This window comes from Lepisosteus oculatus, chromosome 8 (assembly GCF_040954835.1).
Source record: "Lepisosteus oculatus isolate fLepOcu1 chromosome 8, fLepOcu1.hap2, whole genome shotgun sequence".
Taxonomy (NCBI): domain Eukaryota; kingdom Metazoa; phylum Chordata; class Actinopteri; order Semionotiformes; family Lepisosteidae; genus Lepisosteus; species Lepisosteus oculatus.
Window position 1 is genome coordinate 39,033,847 of NC_090703.1, and position 21,414 is coordinate 39,055,260.

General features: G+C 38.1%; 1 protein-coding gene across 5 annotated transcripts in view; it reads left to right on the top strand.

Moving 5' to 3' along the window:
* dock11 (dedicator of cytokinesis 11) overlaps nucleotides 1–21,414 on the top strand; it is a 141,834-nt gene that overhangs the window by 108,481 nt on the left and 11,939 nt on the right. For all 5 annotated transcript variants that reach the window (XM_069193447.1, XM_069193448.1, XM_069193450.1 and 2 more), the window contains 6 exons: nucleotides 2,671–2,784; nucleotides 4,132–4,278; nucleotides 7,940–8,150; nucleotides 11,163–11,353; nucleotides 15,492–15,592; nucleotides 16,083–16,221. In XM_069193447.1, coding sequence (XP_069049548.1) covers nucleotides 2,671–2,784; nucleotides 4,132–4,278; nucleotides 7,940–8,150; nucleotides 11,163–11,353; nucleotides 15,492–15,592; nucleotides 16,083–16,221 — 903 coding nt within the window. The remainder of the gene's footprint in view (nucleotides 1–2,670; nucleotides 2,785–4,131; nucleotides 4,279–7,939; nucleotides 8,151–11,162; nucleotides 11,354–15,491; nucleotides 15,593–16,082; nucleotides 16,222–21,414) is intronic.

Genomic DNA, 21,414 nt, shown 5'->3' on the forward strand with positions numbered 1-21,414 from the left:
TCTAATTCAGTAGGGCTGTGGCAGGCTTAATTTCACTATAAGTACAGTGACTATCAAAGGTATTCACATTTTATTGTTGCAATATGGGATCATAATGTATTTAATTGTGATTTTGTGCCTTTGATTAACTAAAATATCCTTTATGATGTCAAATAAAATTCTAAAAATCCTCCTAAATTTATTATAAATATAATCCGTCCTGCAACATGAAATATAATCTCTTCTAAATGACGTTCTGTAAAACCAAGCTCATATGTGAATGTTAGTATTTTCAGTTTTTCCATGCGTTGCCTTTAAGGAAAAAGTCTGGGCTGCTTGCAGAATGACTCATACCAGTTTGTTCACTTATTTACATATCCGGTAAAGTACAAGCTAAACCTTGCACCAAGTTGTGGTAGTATATGAATCTGGTCCTCACCAGTCTCTGCTGACAACGCTGTGATTTTACTGTCACCACGAATCAACCTACTCCAGTCTCAAGCTTTAGATTCTTCTGATGTTTTGGTGGAAACTACATTACACTCCCTTCAATAGGTGTGTGTTACACTAGCTGTCAGTGGGTTGATTCTGAGGCCAAGGAATTGTAAAATGTGGCATTGGACATTAACATACACGCACTGCTGTTGTTAAAAAGATCATTTTCTTAAGTTCCCACTGCTAACCCTCATTTCACTCAAGACTGCGTTGAGTCAGAAAGCTTTTTATATCCATGACCGAATTAAAAGATAAAGCAGGTCATTTACTAATGTGTGTATATAGTAATTGTAATTTTAATGAGGGAGATACTAAATATTAGTTTAGCTCAGTGAATTTTATTCTTTGGACTCTTGTTTGCATAAGCTGTGCTGACACTTGTTATCAATACTGTGCTGATCTCCACGGTCAGTAAACTGAGAAGGAGCCATTCAGCTAAGAACTAGGACGTTTCATATTAGGAGATTCTGTGTTATTTTGTGGATGACCCTGGCAAAACACATTGTGTCTGGTGCTTTTTTTTTGTAAAAGCATGCCAGTCCCTTTAGACACAATCACGTGGTATGTTTGCATTCATCATGAGTTCCGTTTCCATTCACACTTATCTGCCTTGCTTTAAATTGCTTTCAGGGTTTTATAATATTGTAACGGGTTTTGGTACGGAATGGAGCAGGCATGGGACTCAGGGAATGGGGTTGAACAGCACATTTATTAACTTGAACAGGGGAAAGGTACACACACAGGGACAGGGGTTACAGCACTGCACCTTCACTAACACACACACACACGAAGGGAAGAGACTGTCTCCCAGCCTCCATCCCACTATATACAGTCCCGTAGTCCCACCCCCAGGTGCTGTTCCCAGCCCGCCTTGCGTGTGCGTGGCCAAAGAAATTCAAAATTTTTCTTCGTATTGCTCCTTCGTAGTTTCGAGTTTGGATTTTGTTATTCGAAAGGTGGCTACCAATTCACCTGATTTTGGAGTATCATATTTTCATAAAAAGAACATTTTTAAAAAGAGATACAGGTATATTCAGATGCATTACAATAGTGGTGTCATCTTAACCATCTCCAGCTAAACACCAGCAAGACTAAAGAAATGGTCATGGACTTTTGAAGGAATTGTGTCAGCATGCATAGTCTGCAAAGGAACAGGTAAAGGCTTATTCCGTGCTGAAAGGAAAGAACACCTGAAGAAAATTGCACAGTTGAAATGTTGTTTCTTTTCTTTCAGCGTGGAATAAACCTTTACCTGTTTTCCTGTTTTTTCAAGTTGTCAGTCTCTGTTTTGGTGTCCTTTTCAGTGGCAGTGAAGACAAACATTGCAACCTGTTTTAGAAGTTAACAACTGCTCTTACTGACTGTTATTAAAAATGGAACCTGTAATGTCATGCATTAAAATATATTTTTTTACTGTCATTCCCTAATTTTCCTGGCTTTCTATGACATCAGTGAGGGCCTTTCCTCTACTTTAGCATTGTTGTTCTTCCCATACAGAACAGCCCCCAGTAAGCTGTGAAGTTTGAATCTTGTATAAAGGGTGGGTGATCTGCGCTTGCCAATTTTCCATGTGTGGGCTATATCCCTCCCACACACACACACCAAAAGTTAAAGATTCTAAATGTGCAGAAAATAGAATCTGTCTCCTCTCCGTTGCCAGGGTCCTGACTGAGACAAAAACTGGAACCTGACACATGAACGAAAGAAAAGCTGCTACTTAGATTTTGAAGATAAGAGAAACTGTCTGTCCAGACTGTCACAGTTTATGCACAAATGAAATGTAACCTCGACGTCGTCTTTTCCATAGGAACTATGTCTGTGGTTGTCAATGAATTCAACCATGTGTGTGTCAATGGTACTGTAGTTAACCAGTCAAAATAGATTTTCAACTGCAGTTAGATCTTTGTGCACAGGATCTTTTAAGCATCCTGAAAGTTAGAATTAAGAAGGAGCAGATGGGGATCCAACTGCACATTCACATGTTCCCATCTGAATTTCACCCAAATCACCTGTAGGTAGGTACCAGGTACAGATACGAAGAGGATTGGGAGCAGTCTTCCTCTGATACTGGTACTGCCACTGTGGTATCATGTACAATGTTGTTTAAAATTGATTGTCTTCTCTGCTTTAGAGAAAAATAAATAATGTTTTTAATAGTGTTTTTTTTTCTGTTGTGTGTTTTTATGTGATCTGCAGAAACTCAGTCACCTGTACAACACACTGCATCGTGCCTATACCAAAGTTATAGAGGTGATGCACTCAGGAAGAAGACTGCTGGGAACATTTTTCAGAGTTGCTTTCTATGGACAGGTTTGTTTTTGTTTGTTTTTTTCCCCTAGTTTATCATTAGAGCTTAGCATAGGTGCATTATCACACATGTGCAGAAAGTCCTATATGGAGTATATCAAGAGGGAAAATCTTGAAAGAGATTTCATAAACTTCCTCTATGTGACCCAAATCTCTCAGTATATTTACTATTATTAGTTCTGGGATTTAATTGAATCCTTAAACTAATGACATCCTTAGATAAATATTTATAATCAAATTTGAAGTTTGAGCTAATACTAGATTTAAGGGTTCTGATATGTAACAGAGCATATATAGCTGCAGGAAAAAGCAGAGTCCCTTATCAAGGAAATGTCAAGCTGATGAGTAACCAGCTCATCAGCTTGCCATTGTAACGTACAGTTCTTTCCGGACCCTATGCGGACGACACAATCCAAAGAAGTGGGGAAACACTAGGAAAAAGTCATGCAGGGATACGGGGCTGAAAACAGGGGGGGCATGTCCAAAGTGCGCTGGTGCACGGGGGAGGTGTGGCCGAGGCAAACAATCCAAAAGTAATCCATAGAGGGAATCCAAAAACTCAAGAAAGTCCATAGCCAGGTGATCCATCCAAACAAGGAATTAAAAACACGAACCGGGTCGGAACCGGCGGACAAGGAACAGGAACAGGAACAGAGGTTAAAACCTTAACGGGACCAGGCGCTTCCAGGTCCCGGACTTGCACGGTGCGGAAACCAGATGCAGAGCCAGGCTGAACGTCAGGGCCTGGCTTTTAAGGTGGGCTGGGAAAAGGGGTCAGGTGCACAGAATTAAGTCTAAAGTGAAAGGGCTGGAGCACCCTTAAGGAGGAGGAACTATAATCGTGACAGCCATGTAATAACAGCCATGTTAATAACAGAAAGCCATGTTATTGTCTTGCCTTGAAGGATGTGATAGACACATGTTAAAGGAACTTAATCTCTCTTGTCTTGAACAAAGGACTCCAGTAATTCACTTGGGTATAAATATAGAACACTAGTTAACATAAATGGATATGAAGTGGATTGATATTCAGTCTAAAAATAGAAAAGATGTCTTTACACAAAGGCTGTTGTTGGCTGAAATACAAAAGTAAGCCAGGCTGGTGCACGTGCATCAAGAAACGACTGGATGAGAGCCTAATATCAAGTATCAAACAAGCTGTGAATTGCCTCAGGTGTGTAGGAGGGTTAACACATTAAAGAGAAGAAATTTAGGAAAAACAAACAAATTGAGCTGTGTTAAATGCTGCAATCTGAATGTGAGCAAGCCTGAACGAATTATGCGATAGTGTACTTTGGACATGCTGCATCTGATGGTGATAACTGTGTAGAGTCTCATTCTCACTTTCAGTGTTTCTTTGAAGAGGAGGATGGTAAGGGGTACATCTACAAAGAGCCCAAGTTGACAGGGCTCTCCGAGATCTCGCAGAGACTCCTGACTCTTTATGGTGACAAGTTTGGTAGTGAAAATGTGAAGATTATACAAGACTCCAATAAGGTAAACCTTTCATTTTACCCTGGACCTTGGTTGAGTTAAAAAATAAATGGTGTTCCCTGTAGGCCACATTGTCTGAGAGATCTTCATAACACTTGAATAATTAACATTGTTACTTAAATATATTCATCAATTATTTAGAATACACTGTATCAAGCAGAGGGTGGCATTGTGGTTTGCATTTCATGCCTTACAGTGCTGAGGCCCTGGGTTTTGTCTGCGGAGAGCTTGTCTATTCCCCCTGTGTTCTCGTGGTTTTCCTCTGGGTGCTCTGGTTTCCTCACACAGTCTATTAACGTACTGGTAGGTTAGTCAGCTTCTGGAAAGACTGGCGCTGGTGTTAGTGTGCATGTGTCTGTCTGACCATCGCAATCAGGGTGAGCCCCTCTGAGGTCTGTTGGTTTCTGATATACTGTAGTTTCCAGCTCCCTTTGACCCTGAATTGAATGAAGTGGTTAGAAAATGGATGGATGTACAGTAGCAAATAATATATCTTATCAGACTTTTGGAATCATGGACTATAGTGTTTCTACGCATTATTTATTTCCTGTACATGACTGAGCAATGGACACAGAGTTTGTGCAATACCACCTCTAAAAGTCAGAATAGAGCTATTCAGTATATAAAAACTAGTAGACTTTTGGCTCTTTTTTTCACCAATTCTTCAAAGAAGAAATTAAATGAGCCAAAAGCTAATAACATGGAATATCTCTGTTGATAACCCACTAAAGCTATGCAGGTGTGAGCCTGGTCAGTACCTGGATGGGAAACCTCCTGGGAAAGTTAAAGTTGCTGCTGGAAGAGGTGTCAGTGGGGCCAGCAGGAGGCTATGAATTCTACTGCTGGTGATGGGGACACTATACTGTAAAGAAGGAGCTGTCCTGTGGATAAGCTGTAAAACCGAGGTCCTGAGTGTCCATAGTCATTTAAATTCCCAGGCTGTTTCTCAAAAACAGTAGGGGTGTCTCCCTGGTGTTCTGGGCGAATATTCCCTTGGCCTTTACCAATCTTGGCCTTCTAATTATCCCCATCTATGAATTGGCTTCATTATTCTGTTCTACCCCCCTCTGATAACTGATGTGTGGTGACTTGTGCACGTTTGGCTGCCATCACATCATAGGAGTGGATGCTGTATATTGGTGGTGGTGGAAAGAAATCCCCCATTACTTGTTGTGCTTTGAGTGGAGTGTCCAGAAAAGCACTACATAAGTGAGGCATTTTTTGGCTGAAAGACAAAGTTCTGAGACATGCTCCCAAGCCCTGACATTTCTGTGTCAAATTGGTCAATCTTTTTTAATAAAAAAAATATTTTGCTTGGGGACAATGCTGACCCTTTGATGATGATGTAGGTTACAGGAAGAAGTGCTGAAATGCTTATGCTGCTATGATGATACTGCAGTGTTTAAAACCAATCATATTTTGTATTACAAATTAAAAATAGCTCACAGGAAATTGAGAAAATTACAAACTTACATATGATATCCTGTGTAAAGGAAAACATTTCTTGCCGAAGTTTGACCTTACGGTTAATACAAGATACCATATTCCGGAATTAAATTAATCATACACACTCATCACTTGTAATAACAAAATATTGTCATTATTTGATAAATGATTTAGAATATTAGATATGAGCATTCAGATCTCATTAACAACAAAAACTAAGTGATATGTACTTCAACCAATATTTAGTACCTCAATGAAATTTAAAAAAAATAAGTCTTTGCACTTGAGATTATAGACAAATGCTGTCAGAAGATTATCATGAAACACCATCTGCCATTTGTAAAGATTTTCAGGCCAGAGAATGTATTCTTGGGGAGCTGTTCCATGACTGTACAACACCCACTGTTGCACAACAAAGTATCACCCTGCTGCTCTCAACTGGCTACCCTCTGAAGCTAAGCAGGGTTAAGCTTGGTCAGTACCTGGATGGGAGACCTCCTGGGAAGCTATGGTTGCTGCAGGAAATGGTGTCACTGGGACCAGTGGGGGGCACCCACCCTGCGGTCTCTGTGTGTCTTAATGCCCCGGTATAGTGGCGGGGACACTATACTGTAGTGGGTACCGTCTTTCGGAAGAGACATTAAACCGAGGTCCTGACTCTCAGTGGTCATTAAAGATCTCCGGGCATTTCTCAATAAGAGTAGGGAGTTATGCCGGTGTCTGGGCCAAATTTACCGTGGCCTCCAGATTGTCCCCATGTATGACTGGCTTGCACTTGCCATGGACTGGCGCCCCATCCAGGGTGTACCCTGCCTTGCGCTCGTTGCTTGCTGGGTAGGCTCCGGCTTCCCGCGACACCGTATGGTATTAAGCGGTTTGGTAAATGACGTAACAATTATTCTTCCAAATTACCATAACTATTGGAAATGAATACAAGAACATAACCTGTCACTTCCTATAATAATAAACTATAATGGCAATTAACAGCCTAAAAAAATAAAATAATTTGGCATGTGTATCCCCTTCCACAGACGCAGAACCCGTTCTACTGATAAGCATATCTGTTGTTGGTCAAGTTGCTGACACTTGATCTCATTATGTCAATGGAGGTACGGCTTTGTTCAGGCTGGTTTTCAGAGCATGTAACCCAACTTCCACTTTGTCAGGAAGCCTTCTTTGGCAGTACAGTTGCAAGCATTTGAACATACAGTACCAGCCAGCGCTCTTCAAATGTCATTTTGCTATTAATGCATCTATACCATCTGTACTGCACATTTAAGTGTCTAGGTGTTATTTTGGCTATGATGAAGCCATCTTTTGGTGTCTTAGTTGGGGTCTTCTGGACTTCATCACACACACTGCCTCATGTTAATTGATCCAGTGTCTTGGCAGATCTATACATACAGGCTTGCGTTTCATTCCTGTCATTCTCTCCCTTTGCCAGACAAATACAGCTCTTTGGACTGCAAAAATAGAGATGATTTTAAATTGCAAATTGAAGTCCTGGTGTGTTTCTTGAGCTTTTTTAGCTAAAAGCAAGTTAAGATTGTCATATAGGTGTTTCACATTGATCTTGTTTCTTGCTTCAAAGCAATGCTTTGAAATTCTATTATTAGGAAAGAATAGGAACATAAGGAAACACGTACTGTATGTGCATGTCAGTATCAAGAGAGTGCACTATTTAGTTGAGAATATTTTTTCTAATATGACTTAGCTGATTAACAGCATAGTGCATGGCATCACATATGTGTAATTACAAACATGTTCACCCGAGGTCCTGCTGGTGGCAGTTACTGTATCATACTGTATTTGTCCTTGTATTAGGATTTTATAACGTTGCATTAAACCAGATCAAAGGTTATCATCCTTGGGCAGTTTGAAAAGTTTTTAACTTTCCTTTAAAAAGCTTCAAGAAATGACACACCATTTCTTAATGGTGTGACTTAAAAGAATTTGCAGTCATTAAAGAAAAATAGTTTCTGGAAACTATCCCACATACAGTATGTATGTGGAACAACTGTAGTCCCTACAGGAATGAGCCATGCATTCTGTTCCCCTACAACAAACCTGTTGTCTGTAAGTACATTTATTACACCACCTTGAAATGTTTAACTTCTGGTCAGGTCTTCCTAGTCAGAAGCAGTCCTGATGTACTGTAGCATCTATAATGTAACTGTCACAACTGGTGAATTAAAGGATGTTTTGTTGTTTTTGACAGGTGAACCCTAAACAGTTAGACCCAAAGTATGCATACATCCAAGTAACCTTTGTCAAGCCTTACTTTGATGAGAAGGAGCTGTCAGAGAAAAAAACAGGCTTTGAAAAAAACCACAACATTAACCGGTTTGTGTTTGAGACTCCGTATACCCTGTCGGGGAAGAAGCATGGGGGTGTTGAAGAGCAGTGCAAGAGGAGAACCATCCTGACAAGTAAGTTCTTCCTGCAGCTACATGTCTGCTGTCTTTGCAGTATAGTGAGTAAACTAGCTTTTGGGATGTGGTTTTTGGCACAGTGCTTAACACCATTACAAGGGAAAACCTTTTACCTCTGTTTTTTACATCTGCTTCTTTATCTTTAGTGGCTCAGCAAAGCAAGTTTGACCGGTTTTAGAAGACATTTAGTTCTGTTGTCGTCTAGTAACACTAGAATCAGCCGTCTAATAGGCAAGATGTCAGAGGTTCCTACTACACAGTTCATATCCCAAACATAGCACCTGACTGTCTGTGTGTTACCCTGAGAAATATGCAATTCCTGTCAGGTAGTTAGTACTAATAGTCCTGTCCAGGATGTATCCCAGCCCGTGTCTGTTGCTTGCTGGAATAGGCTTCAGCTCCCCACAACCCTTTATTGAATACAACAGTTATAAAATTATTGCAAGTTTAGACAGTGACAAAATATGGAATGTTTGCAGGGGAGGGTAAATATTTTTGCAATGCACAGTATACAGTATATGCCAAAGTAAATGCAAAAATAATACAATAAATTCTCTTGAAGATCTCATTTAGAATATGTTTTTCCTCATATGATTTGATGACAGCCACCTTGTTTTCTTTTTTCCAAGTAACCTGCCAGACTTTACATGCATCCAAGTTTATTGCTTTTGGTTTTATTTAGTTAATAGGATTACAAAAGCAATAAAATGTATATGTAAGAGTCCATCATTTATTAATTGAGCTGTATCTATACTGCTTCCAACATTCTTACACTAGGTCTGTATATGGTGCAGATAACACAATATACAGACCTAGTCCTCATATTCTTCACCAGTTCTTTTGTTGTGAGCACTACAGTGAACTGCTGAGTACTGTTGCTGTCAGCGTGTGTAGGCTGCAAAGAAACAGGTATTATTCCATGGTGAAAAGAAAAAAGATACAGCTTTTCAGCTGTGACACCTACTTCAGGTGTGAGGGAAACAGGGAATAAATAAAACATGGAAGAACAGAAGACAGAGTAGTTAAGAAGGTGCATGAAGCAGGTGAGAATGAGTGTCGAAACTCAGAACAGGAGGAAAAGTGGGGGATTTAGAAGGGATTGAGTTGAGAAGGGAAAAGATTTGATCCCAGTTTCAGGATAATTTTGGTTTCAGATGTCTTTCAGCAATAGGAGTTCTGAAACTCCCTTGTGAGGAGGCTGAAGGATAGATCGACAAGATCATGGTTAGAGGTGAAACTATAAGGCAACTATCAGTTTAGAGTCTAGAAAGATTTGGAGAGACTAGATAATGACGGTATCAGTTACATTTAAACTGGAAATTTTTCTGTTGAATTGTGCGTGTAGCCTTTTACTTTAATGGTTTAAACCACTATTCTACGCATTAATCTTACTCAATAGTGTTACTGTTCCTGTTACAGATCAGACATGTGTAGTTTAGCCTGGAAAGTGTTTGCTGTTTATCTCTCAGACTGCGGCTAGGGGCTTCTAGCTAGAATATTCCTTTGGCTTAGTTCTTTTCATGGTGCGTTAGGTTATTTCACGAAAAATAATAAAAAGAGGGAGGACTGGATTAAATCATAGTTTTGACTCAGCAGCTGGCTGTAAAATATCTGCTTTGCTGCCTTTCAGTGCTTTCAGTTTACATTTTCAATTTACAATGCAATGCTGCAATCATACATTAGGTTTGGAATTACTGATTTTCAAATGGATTGGAGTGTCTATTTAATTCAGGACATAAACAAATTAATGACAGCTCCTTCAAATGTACTGTAATCTCGATTGGTCTCTGAAGCTAAGCAAGACCTACAGTATACTTAACAATACTGCCAGGGGATGTTTAATGCCTCAAAAGTCAGGGCCTTGGTTTAATATTTTTTCCACAGCACAGTACAATATGGAGGCATTCGATTGGATTTAAAATTTTGGTCCAGAGGGAAGAGTGCCATATTCTAGTTCACCAACACAATTTACAGCAGCAACCTGGTTTTCCCTGGATATTAGGGATCACCAATCCCAGTACTGAACAGGCCCATCGTTCATTCCCTTCTGAGCTCTGACCATATCAGGCTGTGCTGTGGAAATGCCACTGCCCCTTTAAGATTGTTGCTGCAAAATTATCTTCAGGCATTGTCTGCAAGCGTAGAAGGGTAAAGTTGACAAATGTCTGACGGCTGACTGCTGTTTTTTTAAATGAATGTTGCTGTTTGGAACAAAATTAAAAAGTGTATTGTTCTGGAGTGTATTGGTATATGCTGGGAAAAAGGCTTGGTTTCACTGAATAGAAAGAACATTTTGGAAAAGTTAATGCAAGGCATGTAACAACCCATACAACTGCTGGAGGATTCATAAACACCCAAAATGAAGAAGTCCTTTAGTCTGTGGTGTTTGCTCAAAGTGAAACTGTGGCCTGGCCTTACAGTATATTACAATATTAATCATTTAATCTTATCCACAGAAGATACAGTTCTGAAAAGTTGCATTGTCTATTCTGTTCAGAATAGTGAGGTTAAGAAGCATTGGGCTATAAGACAAGGGGATGTTGTTTTCTTTGTTTAGTTTTTAATTTTTTTTAAAAAGGATGACAGCTAAATGAGAAACAGAAATTCCTGGTACCCATATGGGGCATGCACAGAACAATACAGGAAGAATTTTCTCAAAGCTGTTTTCTATTGTGTTTCCAATTTGATTACATTATTTTCAATTTGTACATTTTCTTCAAGTCATTATCAAACCCCAAATAGACTGTACTTTTGAATATGAAGTATTGCACTACCTAATATTTTCATTGTGTGTTGTAGTATTATTTTTTGAAAAACTATTTTTTCTGCTTGCCTTCTGTTGGGTTTTCAACTAGAAACATTCACTGTAAAATAAACTCCTTTTGCTCTGGGCTAGAAAACTTCTGAAAGTTGCGCAATTTTTAACAGTGCCACATAAATCATTTTCACTTCAATAAATATGTTTTTCTTATTGAAGGTTTTAAGAAAGGTGTTTTCTCCCTTCCCCAGCCACAAATACATTCCCATATGTGAAAAAGAGGATTGCTGTCATGTATGAGCATCAGATGGACTTGAAACCCATCGAGGTGGCCATTGACGAGATGCAGGACAGAACAGCTGAGCTGCAGAAGCTGTGCTCTACTTCAGAGGTGGACATGATTCAGCTGCAGCTGAAGCTGCAGGGCTGTGTCTCAGTGCAGGTAATGTATGTGTGAGGTGTCCAGCTTGACTCTGCCGTGTCTGGCAGTGCATGTCTGACAAGTGTTGATCCAGTACAGCAAAACGCCGGGTGTGGGATGTGGGGCATTTGAATGTAATTGAGAACCCAGCAGGAGGAAACTGTTGTAAATGACTTACTTTTCTATAAGTCTGTTGCACACTCCACTTCTAAACAACCATAACAATTGACTGATATGTGTTGGTTGCACCAGTACTACTATATCATACAAGTGCCCAATTAGTGCACACCCATGACAGCCTGGTCAGCACATATGCAAATAAACATCTGTGCTAAAAGCAGTTCTGTAGTTCGGAGGGTTAGATCTTCTTTTAATTCCCTGGGGACTGTCAGCAAACTCTGTAATACACTGACAAATCAGCATAATACATTTGTGCACCTCTGGGACTACTGAGGCTGACATTAAAAGATGTTTCTAAATTGTTTACCATATTTTTCAGTTTCACTGTAAGCCCAGTCGATCTTATGTCCTGTGATTAAGATTTGATTTAGTCACAGGAAAACTCCATACACATTATTGCCTTGTCATGGCCTTAAATAACACATTTCACTGATTACTCCCAAGATAAAGAATAAACCTCCTACACTAAACAGTGAACTCAAGTGAATTTTACCAAGAAAGCCTGCCAGTCAGGGATGTTGACCTTTGCATTGACTTGATCAGTGTGCATTTTGTGGGGACTGGTCTGTACTGTATTTCTTATACAACTTATGCCCTTGCTGTTATTGTCCTCTTCCTGTGCTCTATCTAACGTATTTATTCTGTAAACAATAACAGCCCCACATCTCAAAGTTCTGGGCATGTTTAATTTTTAAGGCAGAATTATGGCCAAAATCAAAGTTCTACTGATAACAGAGACAGTTGTGTCTATAGTTATTAGTGACGGTAAAATACTTATTAAGCTTTATATATATACACAGTGAAGTGAAAAAGAAAGCATGGCATCTTCTATGTTTTTACATATTAAAACATATCTGACCCTCACCTAGTCCTCACTAAGTCCTAACAGTAGATAAATTTAACCTCATGTGACACATAACACACAGCTTTTACTTTCTTTATGTATTAAACAAAAAAATCAGCCACCATTCAGGAGGTGTGAAAAAGTAAGTGCACCTTTGCTGCTTGCATCTCAGTTAAGAAGCTAATCAGAATCGGGTACTGCTTAACAAATGCGCATAATTAGTTTATCATCAGGAGGTGCTTCCACCTGTATATAACATCAGAAACAGTCAGTTTGGTCTGGAGCATCCATGTTTGTAGTAACACAACAAAAAATATCTGTGGCAGTCTCAGAGAAAGAATCATTGCTGCTCATCAGTATGGGAAGGCTTATAAAGCCATTTCCAAACAATATGAAGTCTATGTGAATCTGAAGAGAAAGATAATTTACAAATGGAGAAAGTTCAAGATAGCCAATCTACCTTGGAGTGGGTGTCCCAACATATTTACCCAAAGGTCAGACTGTATGATGCTCCTAGAGATTGCAAAGAATGCTAGAGTTACTTCCAGGGATCTACAGGCCTCTGTCAATATGGTAACCATTAGAGTTCACAATCCTGCCATTAGGAAAAGACTGAACAAGAAAGGCTTTTGTGGAAGGGTAGCCAGGAAAAGAAAAACCCTTCTCTCCAGAAAGGACATTCCTGCATGGCTTAGGTTTGCAAAACAGCACCTGAATAAACCACAAGACTTCCAGAACAATGTCTTCTGGAAAGATGAGATCACAGTGGCTTTGTCTGGCCGTAATGCAAAATGATACAGTATGTTTGGCGGAAACAAACATACTGAAAAACAAATTGTCAAGCACGGTGGTGGAGGGGTGGTGATTTGGGCCTGCTTTGCAGTCACAGGACCTGGATGCTTCACAATCATTGAGTCCACCATGAATACAGTACCTCTCTCTACCAGTGCATTGAAGAGGAAAATGTGAGACCATCTGTCCAACAGCTAAAGCTTTGTCAAAACTGGATCATGCAACAGAACAGTGAACTGAAACACAGGTGACATAAGAGACCGATAAACTCTCACAGGAAATGTTTACTTCATGTTATTGCTGCTAAAGGGGGTTCCATACATTACTGAATCACGGGGTGAAGTTAATTTTTCACACACTGAATGTTGGCAGATTGTTTTTTGTTTAATGACTAATGACAGACTGAAATTTATGTGTGTGTTATCTGTCACATGAGGTTAGATTTATCTACTCGACTACTCGAGAGGATTAGATGAAGGTCAGATACTGTACGTCTTAATATGTAAAACCATAGAATCGTAGGGGGGTTTACTTTCTTTTTCACATCACGTCACTCTGTTTATCTTTAATATAAAGTTTTGTTTTAAATAGCAGAATGCATAGCTGCATAGCTGCAATAGCAGTATTTAAATATTCTCGATTGTCGATATTTATATATTAATATAATATTAATATATTATATAATACTATATTTATTTGGGCAGTCGAGCTCATCAGACAAAATTTCTTCAGAACAAAATAGAACTTTTCCTGACTGTATATGATGAAAGTCTAGCAAGAAGTAGATTTCCTTATTTTTTTAATTCATATTTGCTTTTCATATATTAGTGTGTTCTGAGTTGCCTACATTGTGGAATTGCTTTGATAAAAAATGTGAGCTTCCCAGTGTAGCATAATTCTTGGACAGATGTCCAGCAGGGCTTGGGATAATGTGGCAAAAGAAAGTTTCAATCAATACAATAAACATTTATTATTTTAGGATGAAAGTTGCTTCAAACTGCATTCAATGTGTAGTCAATTTGTTCTGGGGAGTGACGTTTTGCCAAAGGCCAATGACTAAACTTCCATCTGTGAGCTGTGAGGTTTTGTCATTGTGTCAGCTGGAAGGGAAATAGTCTTTTTGTACTATGTGCTTTTTACTGTCTAACACAGAAGGCCTTTTAACCAGTTCTTCCTGTCGACTAATTTTCCAAGGGTTTCCTGGAATTCTGAATGGACAGGAAGGGTTGAAAGCAGGCCCTCTATACTGACTCTTTGCATTTATATCGCGCTTTTCACCCTAAAAGATCCAAAAGTATTTTCCATAAGGGGGCTCCACTCATCCACCACTGAAGTGCAGATCCAGCTGGGTAACATACAGCATCCCCACTGCAAGGAGATCAGGTGGAAAAGAAAGAAACTTCTTCATCCATTGGATTTAGGGGGAGCTCTTTGGGATGGCCAGATTAAGCCTAAAGTGGAATTCAGCCAAGACATTGGGATTGACCACACTACAAACAGTGCAGTGGAATCTTTCATACCCAAGAAACTAGGACCCTAGTTTCATGTCTCAAGGTCATGTCCTAAGGTTGACGCCTCCTACAACACAGTGTTCTCTGTTCATCCTGCTGGTTTAGAAATTCTGGTACAGAGGACAGAGTGCCACCTACTGGTCCACCAGCAGCACTTAAAAGAGCAACCTGATCCAGCCTTGTTTAGCTTCTAAGATCTGATGAATTCAGGCTGCATGGATGTCTCAAATTATGCTTTCAGAACCACTTAGTTATCTGATGGCATACAGGTGTTCTTTTTAACCCCGGTGTCCAATTAAGTGTCACACGTGTGTCACCTATGACAGCAAATGCATTTGGGATCCTTTGGGATGAAAAGTTTAGAAATTTGAAAAGTTGATTAAACAAGGCATGCTGTACATGGAAAACATGTGTGCAGATTGGCTTTAGTAAGAATCCAAATGGATGACATGGTTTATCAGAAACGATTGAGTCCTATAGAGATTCTAGTCTGGCATTTTAAATATATCACTTTTGGTTGTGCACAGTTGTGAACTGTCCCTCTCATGTTAGAAGATCCCAGCATGGTAACTTCAGTAACTTCAACATGTACTGTAATTATATTGTTCTTCAACTTTTACATAACTGACACACTAGCAAGCAGTAGTTGAACTGGTTTGATAGGAATTCTTAATCAGTTGCTACTGGCTTCTCATTTGTAGTGAAACAGTTCATACTGCCAAAGTTCTTAAAGTAAAATCTAGACATCAGCCCTTAAGAAAAAAAGTTTTTTCATCATGTTATATTTGTTTGTAATATTTCATTTTTTATTTTTATTTTTTTTTAATTACAGGTAAATGCAGGACCCATGGCTTATGCAAGAGCATTTCTTGATGCTGATAAATCCAGCAAGTATGGAGGCAAGAAAGTAAAGGAGCTGAAAGAAATATTCCGGTATGATTTTACTTACTGCTTCATTTTTGTCCTTTATGAAACAGTCAGCACTATGGTGCACTACCTTTGGTGTATCCCTTAAGGCAAAATTAGACCTGTCTAATGTGTTAATTCAGACAGCCACAAGCATTTACAGACCATGATTGACAGGTAAACAGAATGAAGCATAATTCAGGTCTCAAGAATGCTTCAGGCTGTCTACTGAACCCACTTTGTGCAGAGCTGACACAATGATCCACATGTGTTGGATCAGTTGGGACACTTGAGAATATTTAGGAATGGAACTAGAATTTCCATCTGTCAGTATCCATGTCGTGATGTGCTGCAGCTGTGCACATGTTTTATACATGTGTATATTTTGCTTTATGTAGTGTATGTTAAACAGAATGTATTGAAAAAATTGAAAATCTGGAAGATATATTATAAATGAGTTGTGTGTATATGAACATTTATTATATTCTAGTTTTAACTTTGCTTGTTGTTTGTATAGGAAATTTGTACAGGCTTGCAGCATTGCTCTGGACTTCAATGAGCGCTTGATTAAGGAGGACCAGTTTGAGTACCATGAAGGACTGAAATCCAACTTCAAAGACTTGGTCAAAGAACTCTCTGACATCATCAATGAACAGGTCAGAAAATGACAAATCAAACGTGTTTAATTTTTTTTTTATCACCTAGTTACTGTAGGTCTAACTAGGTCTGTATGACCTAGCTTCTAACCTAGGATACTACTTATAGTAAAGATCTACCAGACAGAAATCTTTAAAAATTCCAAAAAGATATTTGATTCCAAAATTTACAGCTTTTAAAAACCTCATAAGGATTTTTATTTCCATCCTGGAATATTGTGGAGAATCTTATGTGTGTGAGTTAAATGGTTAACAACTGTGGTTGAAGTGTTTAAGAAGCATAAACAAAAAAGATGTATAGTAACATAATCTCTTCTCTTCTTCTTGACATAATAAAGTCATCCAGTTAACAGCAGCACTAATTTTGGCAATAGAATATAGAGATTTGTTGCAGTATCCTTTGTTTCCATTTCAAAGAACATACATCTCTGTTCATGTAACTACCCCACAATATTTGTGCAATTCCACTGCATTATTTACAAAAATTAGCAATGCAATGTCACTAGCACTGTTCCTATTTCCATAGATGGAATTCATTAAAGCAATTATCTGAATAACATTTAGGAATAACATAACATCTAGGAATTCCTAGAGACTGCAGTTTCAGATCTCTCTTTTCACGTTACATCTGCGAGTGTGTTTTAGCTTCAGAAAAGCAGGCACACATTCTATCAATGTAAGTTACTTTCTTCTTATTTCAAACCAGAGAACTAGTCTGTAATGTTTAACTTTTGTTCTTTCCAAATGCTTTGTGTTGTATCTATTGTATTAATGTGGTATAAATCCCAGTAATACCTCATGGTAAACTATAATGGTGCCAGAAGGCAGTAAATCAGACAGCCAGTGTTTGTACCAACTTCATGGGCACCGACAGGGGCATCACAAAGTTTACCTCTGTCTTTCAGTACTAGAGTCTGGCAAGTCTCAACTTCTTCTCAGCCTGCAACTGTTTCAGAAATTCCACTGTCTGTTGTGTCTCTTGGACGTGACTATTTAGGACAGATCCAACTTTTTCCCACGTTTCTTGACTGGACTTGCCTGAGGCTTTTTATGCTCTTGTTGCTATGTGAAATCTAGAATGTTCTTAATGCTCTCTTAATCATGCAAGTATTTTCCCAAAACATTTTAATGCCCTTCTGCTCTATTGTTTATTTCAAGTTTCAGTACTTTTGTATTCTGGTACATTTCCGGGTTGTGTTATAATAATAATAATAATAATAATAATAATAATAATAATAATAATAATAATAATAATAATAATAATAATAATTGCTTACACTTATATAGCGCTTTTCTGGACACTCCACTCAAAGCGCTTTACAGGTAATGGGGACTCAGAAACAGTCAGTTTGGTCTGAGGCATCAATGTTTATAGTAACACATCAAAAGATATCTGTGGCAGTCTCGGAGAAAGAATCATTGCTGCTCATCAATATGGGAAGGCTTATAAAGCCATTTCCAAACAATATGAAGTTTATATGAATCTTCATTCTCCACCACCACCAATGTGCAGCATCTTGTTCAATGTTCAAAGAACATCAATGTTCTTTAAAATAACCATGTTGTCTCTTTTGATATGATCTGTTTGAATGGTGGGTTAGGATAGGCTTTTTCTCCTATACAGGACAGCCTTTTCTGGGTAAAAGGAATTTCTGAGTTATTTACAAAGCTGATTCCACTGTTACATGGATCTGAGTAATGTCTTTTAACTTTTGAGCATTTATGTTTCCAATGTACTGTACCTAACAACCTGGTACATTGTATTTTTATCATTTTACACGTCTGAATATTTTAGACTGTTTTATGGGCAGTTTAAGATGTACCTGTTTATCAAGCAGCAAATGTTTTTGAAAGGTATTTAATTTGGAACAGATTATAAATTGTAACTATTAATCTCATCCACTGTGGATGATAGGACTTCTTAATAAGTGTCAAGTCTTCAGTTTAATTATGTATGAAGTAACATAGCTTTAAGGGTTTCAAAACAATGCTTCACAAAGGTATGCTTCGAGGTGCAGTTTTCTAGGTTTGTTAACTGATACTTCCTACTGTATGTAACTTCAAAAACATAACTTCAGATAAGTACATTTGCATGTATGAAAAAGTATTCAAAATTGGTGTTGCAAGCACGAAATGCACAGTGACAGTTGAAATATTATGGTAGTGGCACTCACAGTGGTTGCCATCTTCTTTAGTTGCAAATGTTCATTGCTTTTTTGATTTCCAAATTTGTCATTTATTTTTATTGAGTTAATTTTTATTTTTCACTGAACATCAAGTGATTTTCAGTCAGATTTGTCAGTGATTAACTATAACTGTCCCCTCATGAAACACTTTTTATCCACATAGTTTTCAAAATATGAAATTCATTTAACAAAATAGATATGTTAAATAATTAAATCAATTACAATATGTACAATAAATCTTACATTAAATCAATAAATCAACATTGTGATCGATTTCCTAAATCCCACCCTACCCTAAATTCCCCAGTGTTCAAGAATAGGTATAGTGAATCATAAAAGACACTCTTAATTCATGCAATCCAGACTGTTAAACAAAGCAAATACCAAACCTAACAGCTTTGTAATGCTGTGGGCTCTGTTGTTTATCCGACTGAATTCTCTCTAAATCACTGTGTGCAGTTAATTCACATGACAAATTACTACTAATACTAGCAATGTCAAATTTTAGAATATTGTTTTACTTTTCTGTACTCAATGATTTAAGTCATTAAATTAATTAATTGAAGTGGAATTTGATTATGGCCTTCAAATAAGTACTATTGTTTTCATATTTTGCTTATTGTGCTTGAAGCTGTATGTAAATATGGCCTTCAACTAGCACATACTAAAATGCACTTTTGCTTCATTTGTGTAGTGTGGTTTCATGTGCTTAGGGTGAATATTTTAATGTTTTTGGAAAGCGTGAAAGTAAAAGTTATTTGACTTGAACTTTTTCTACATTTGCATTGCTGTACTTGTATGGAAATTAATTCTGATCCTGGCTTTACATACAGTACAGTACCTGGCTTGTCAACAAGCAGTGTCCTTTTGCTTTTATACTGTATCTTTCCTAGTTGACACATCTGCAGTGCTAATCATATTTTAAAATATACCTCCAGTTTGATTTATTAGCAAATGTAGGTTTTAACTACCTAGGAACATGAAGAGGTTGTGGGGTTTAGAAATCTGTTATACGTGGAAACTACAGAGAAACAGATTTTGCTTCATAGTGAAGCCCCTCACTAATGTAAGCGATTCTTGCCTTGTGCTCAGAAACTGGGAACATGGCAAAAGAAGGCACTGTTCTGTGCAATTCCTCACTGAAAACACTGATGCCAGGAAAGAAACGCGCTTACAGTAAAGGGCTAGAACTGGCCAGCCAGCCAGTAATAAAAAGTGCATGATTTTTCTCTGTGTACAAATGCAATTTGCAATTGGATAATTTCAGAGATCTCTGTACAGTTATGTGCCACTGGGGGACGGGGGGGAGAGAAGCACAGTTCATCCAAGAAAAAAAGACTGTTCCAAATGTTTTCCTGGATATGCATCAGTCTTTCAGGAATTTGTTAGATGTGGGAGTTTAACAGCAGGATAATTTTCAAAGCCCCATGTTTTGTCATTGTCAGTAAATGCTTTCCCATTTTCCAAACTATGATGAGATTAAAGTCCAGTCCACACCTACTATAACTCCTACTTACTTTTAGAAGTTGCCATGGTATAATAATAATAATAATAATAATAATAATAATAATAATAATAATAATAATAATAATAATAATAATGCAGGTTTTTCTATGTCTGGGGCTATTTTTACCATCTCTTTTCCTAGGTGCTCTTTTATATCTGTTTAGAATTTGCCACAAAATGAACATTACTGTCACCTCTCTTGGTGTTATAAGGGTAAAAAAAAAGCTCACAATCACTCACAATTTCCTGGGTGTCTGGCAACATGCTACTAAAGATTAAGCATGAAACATTCTGCCAATTTGGATCATTATTTGCCTTGGATGATGTTTTAGCTATACAAACATTACTTGTTCTGACATAACTATCCAGTAAGAATATTTTTATGGAACAAGTTAAGGTTTATTCCATGCTGAATAGAGAAGAAAAGAAACACAAGGTTTTGGCTGTGGAGCTTCTTAGGGTGTGAGAAAGAGAGGAAAGTCAGAAGCTTATTAAGCTTGGGAGAACAGAAGCTGGGAGTGGAGAGGAGGAAGGGTGGGCACTCAGGTGGGTCGAAGTCGAGAGAGGTGAAGAGAGGTGTGAAGTCAAAACCTGCAAATGAATAGAGAGGATTGGAAGGAAACAAGTATAATGTATAATTTTCAGTCTCTTCCTTAAAGTGTCAATGAAGATTTCATTGAAGGTTTAATTTCAGATAGGAATCCACGACAATTACATGGGAATGGCCTCAGACATTGAGTTTTTTATTATGTACAGATACAAACATGACCAGTAGGTAATGCAGAATAAGAACTTAGTTATTACATATGAAATTATTACACTCATACCTAAACAGACACATTTTCACTTCAGTTGTGTGTTGGAAATTATTGATTGTATGTTGCATAGTAGTTTATATTAAATGCACACAGTGTTACACACTTCACTGCCACTGCTGCTTACAGTATCTGTCTTGCCTGTAATTTTATGTTTCCATTATCTAAAGTCAGCTATCTTGCTAAAGTCCATCGCATGTGATTCGAGACACCTGTTCATGTGGAGTAGCATGCTCTGCCTGAAGTCACTACAGAAAGGAAAACGTCTCCAGTGTTCATGAAACTTGCCTTATACAGCCACATTCCTTTCCTACGAACTTTTAAGGAAAGACGTTTCTCTGCCACAAGCCTTGTCAGGCAGACAGCAACCTCACAGACACACCTCTGTACTGCAGTCATGTATGACTTGACATCATTAAATGCCAAGAGGAAGGATACGCTGTAAATATGATAGAATGTGAACAAAGAAGTTGTTGACAGATTTTTGCGAAATGTGCAAACGTATAAATCTGTTTTCATAAACCCACAGTTTAAACCTACCCATTTTAAGATTATAAAGAAAACTGTTTTCTGATATTGGCGGAAAAAAACTCTCCTTAAGACCTCCAGGTTTTTGCTTTTCTATGGTTTGGCCTTTTTTCTGTGTTACACAGTGGTGTTGTAGCTAAAGATAAGTGTTCATGAAC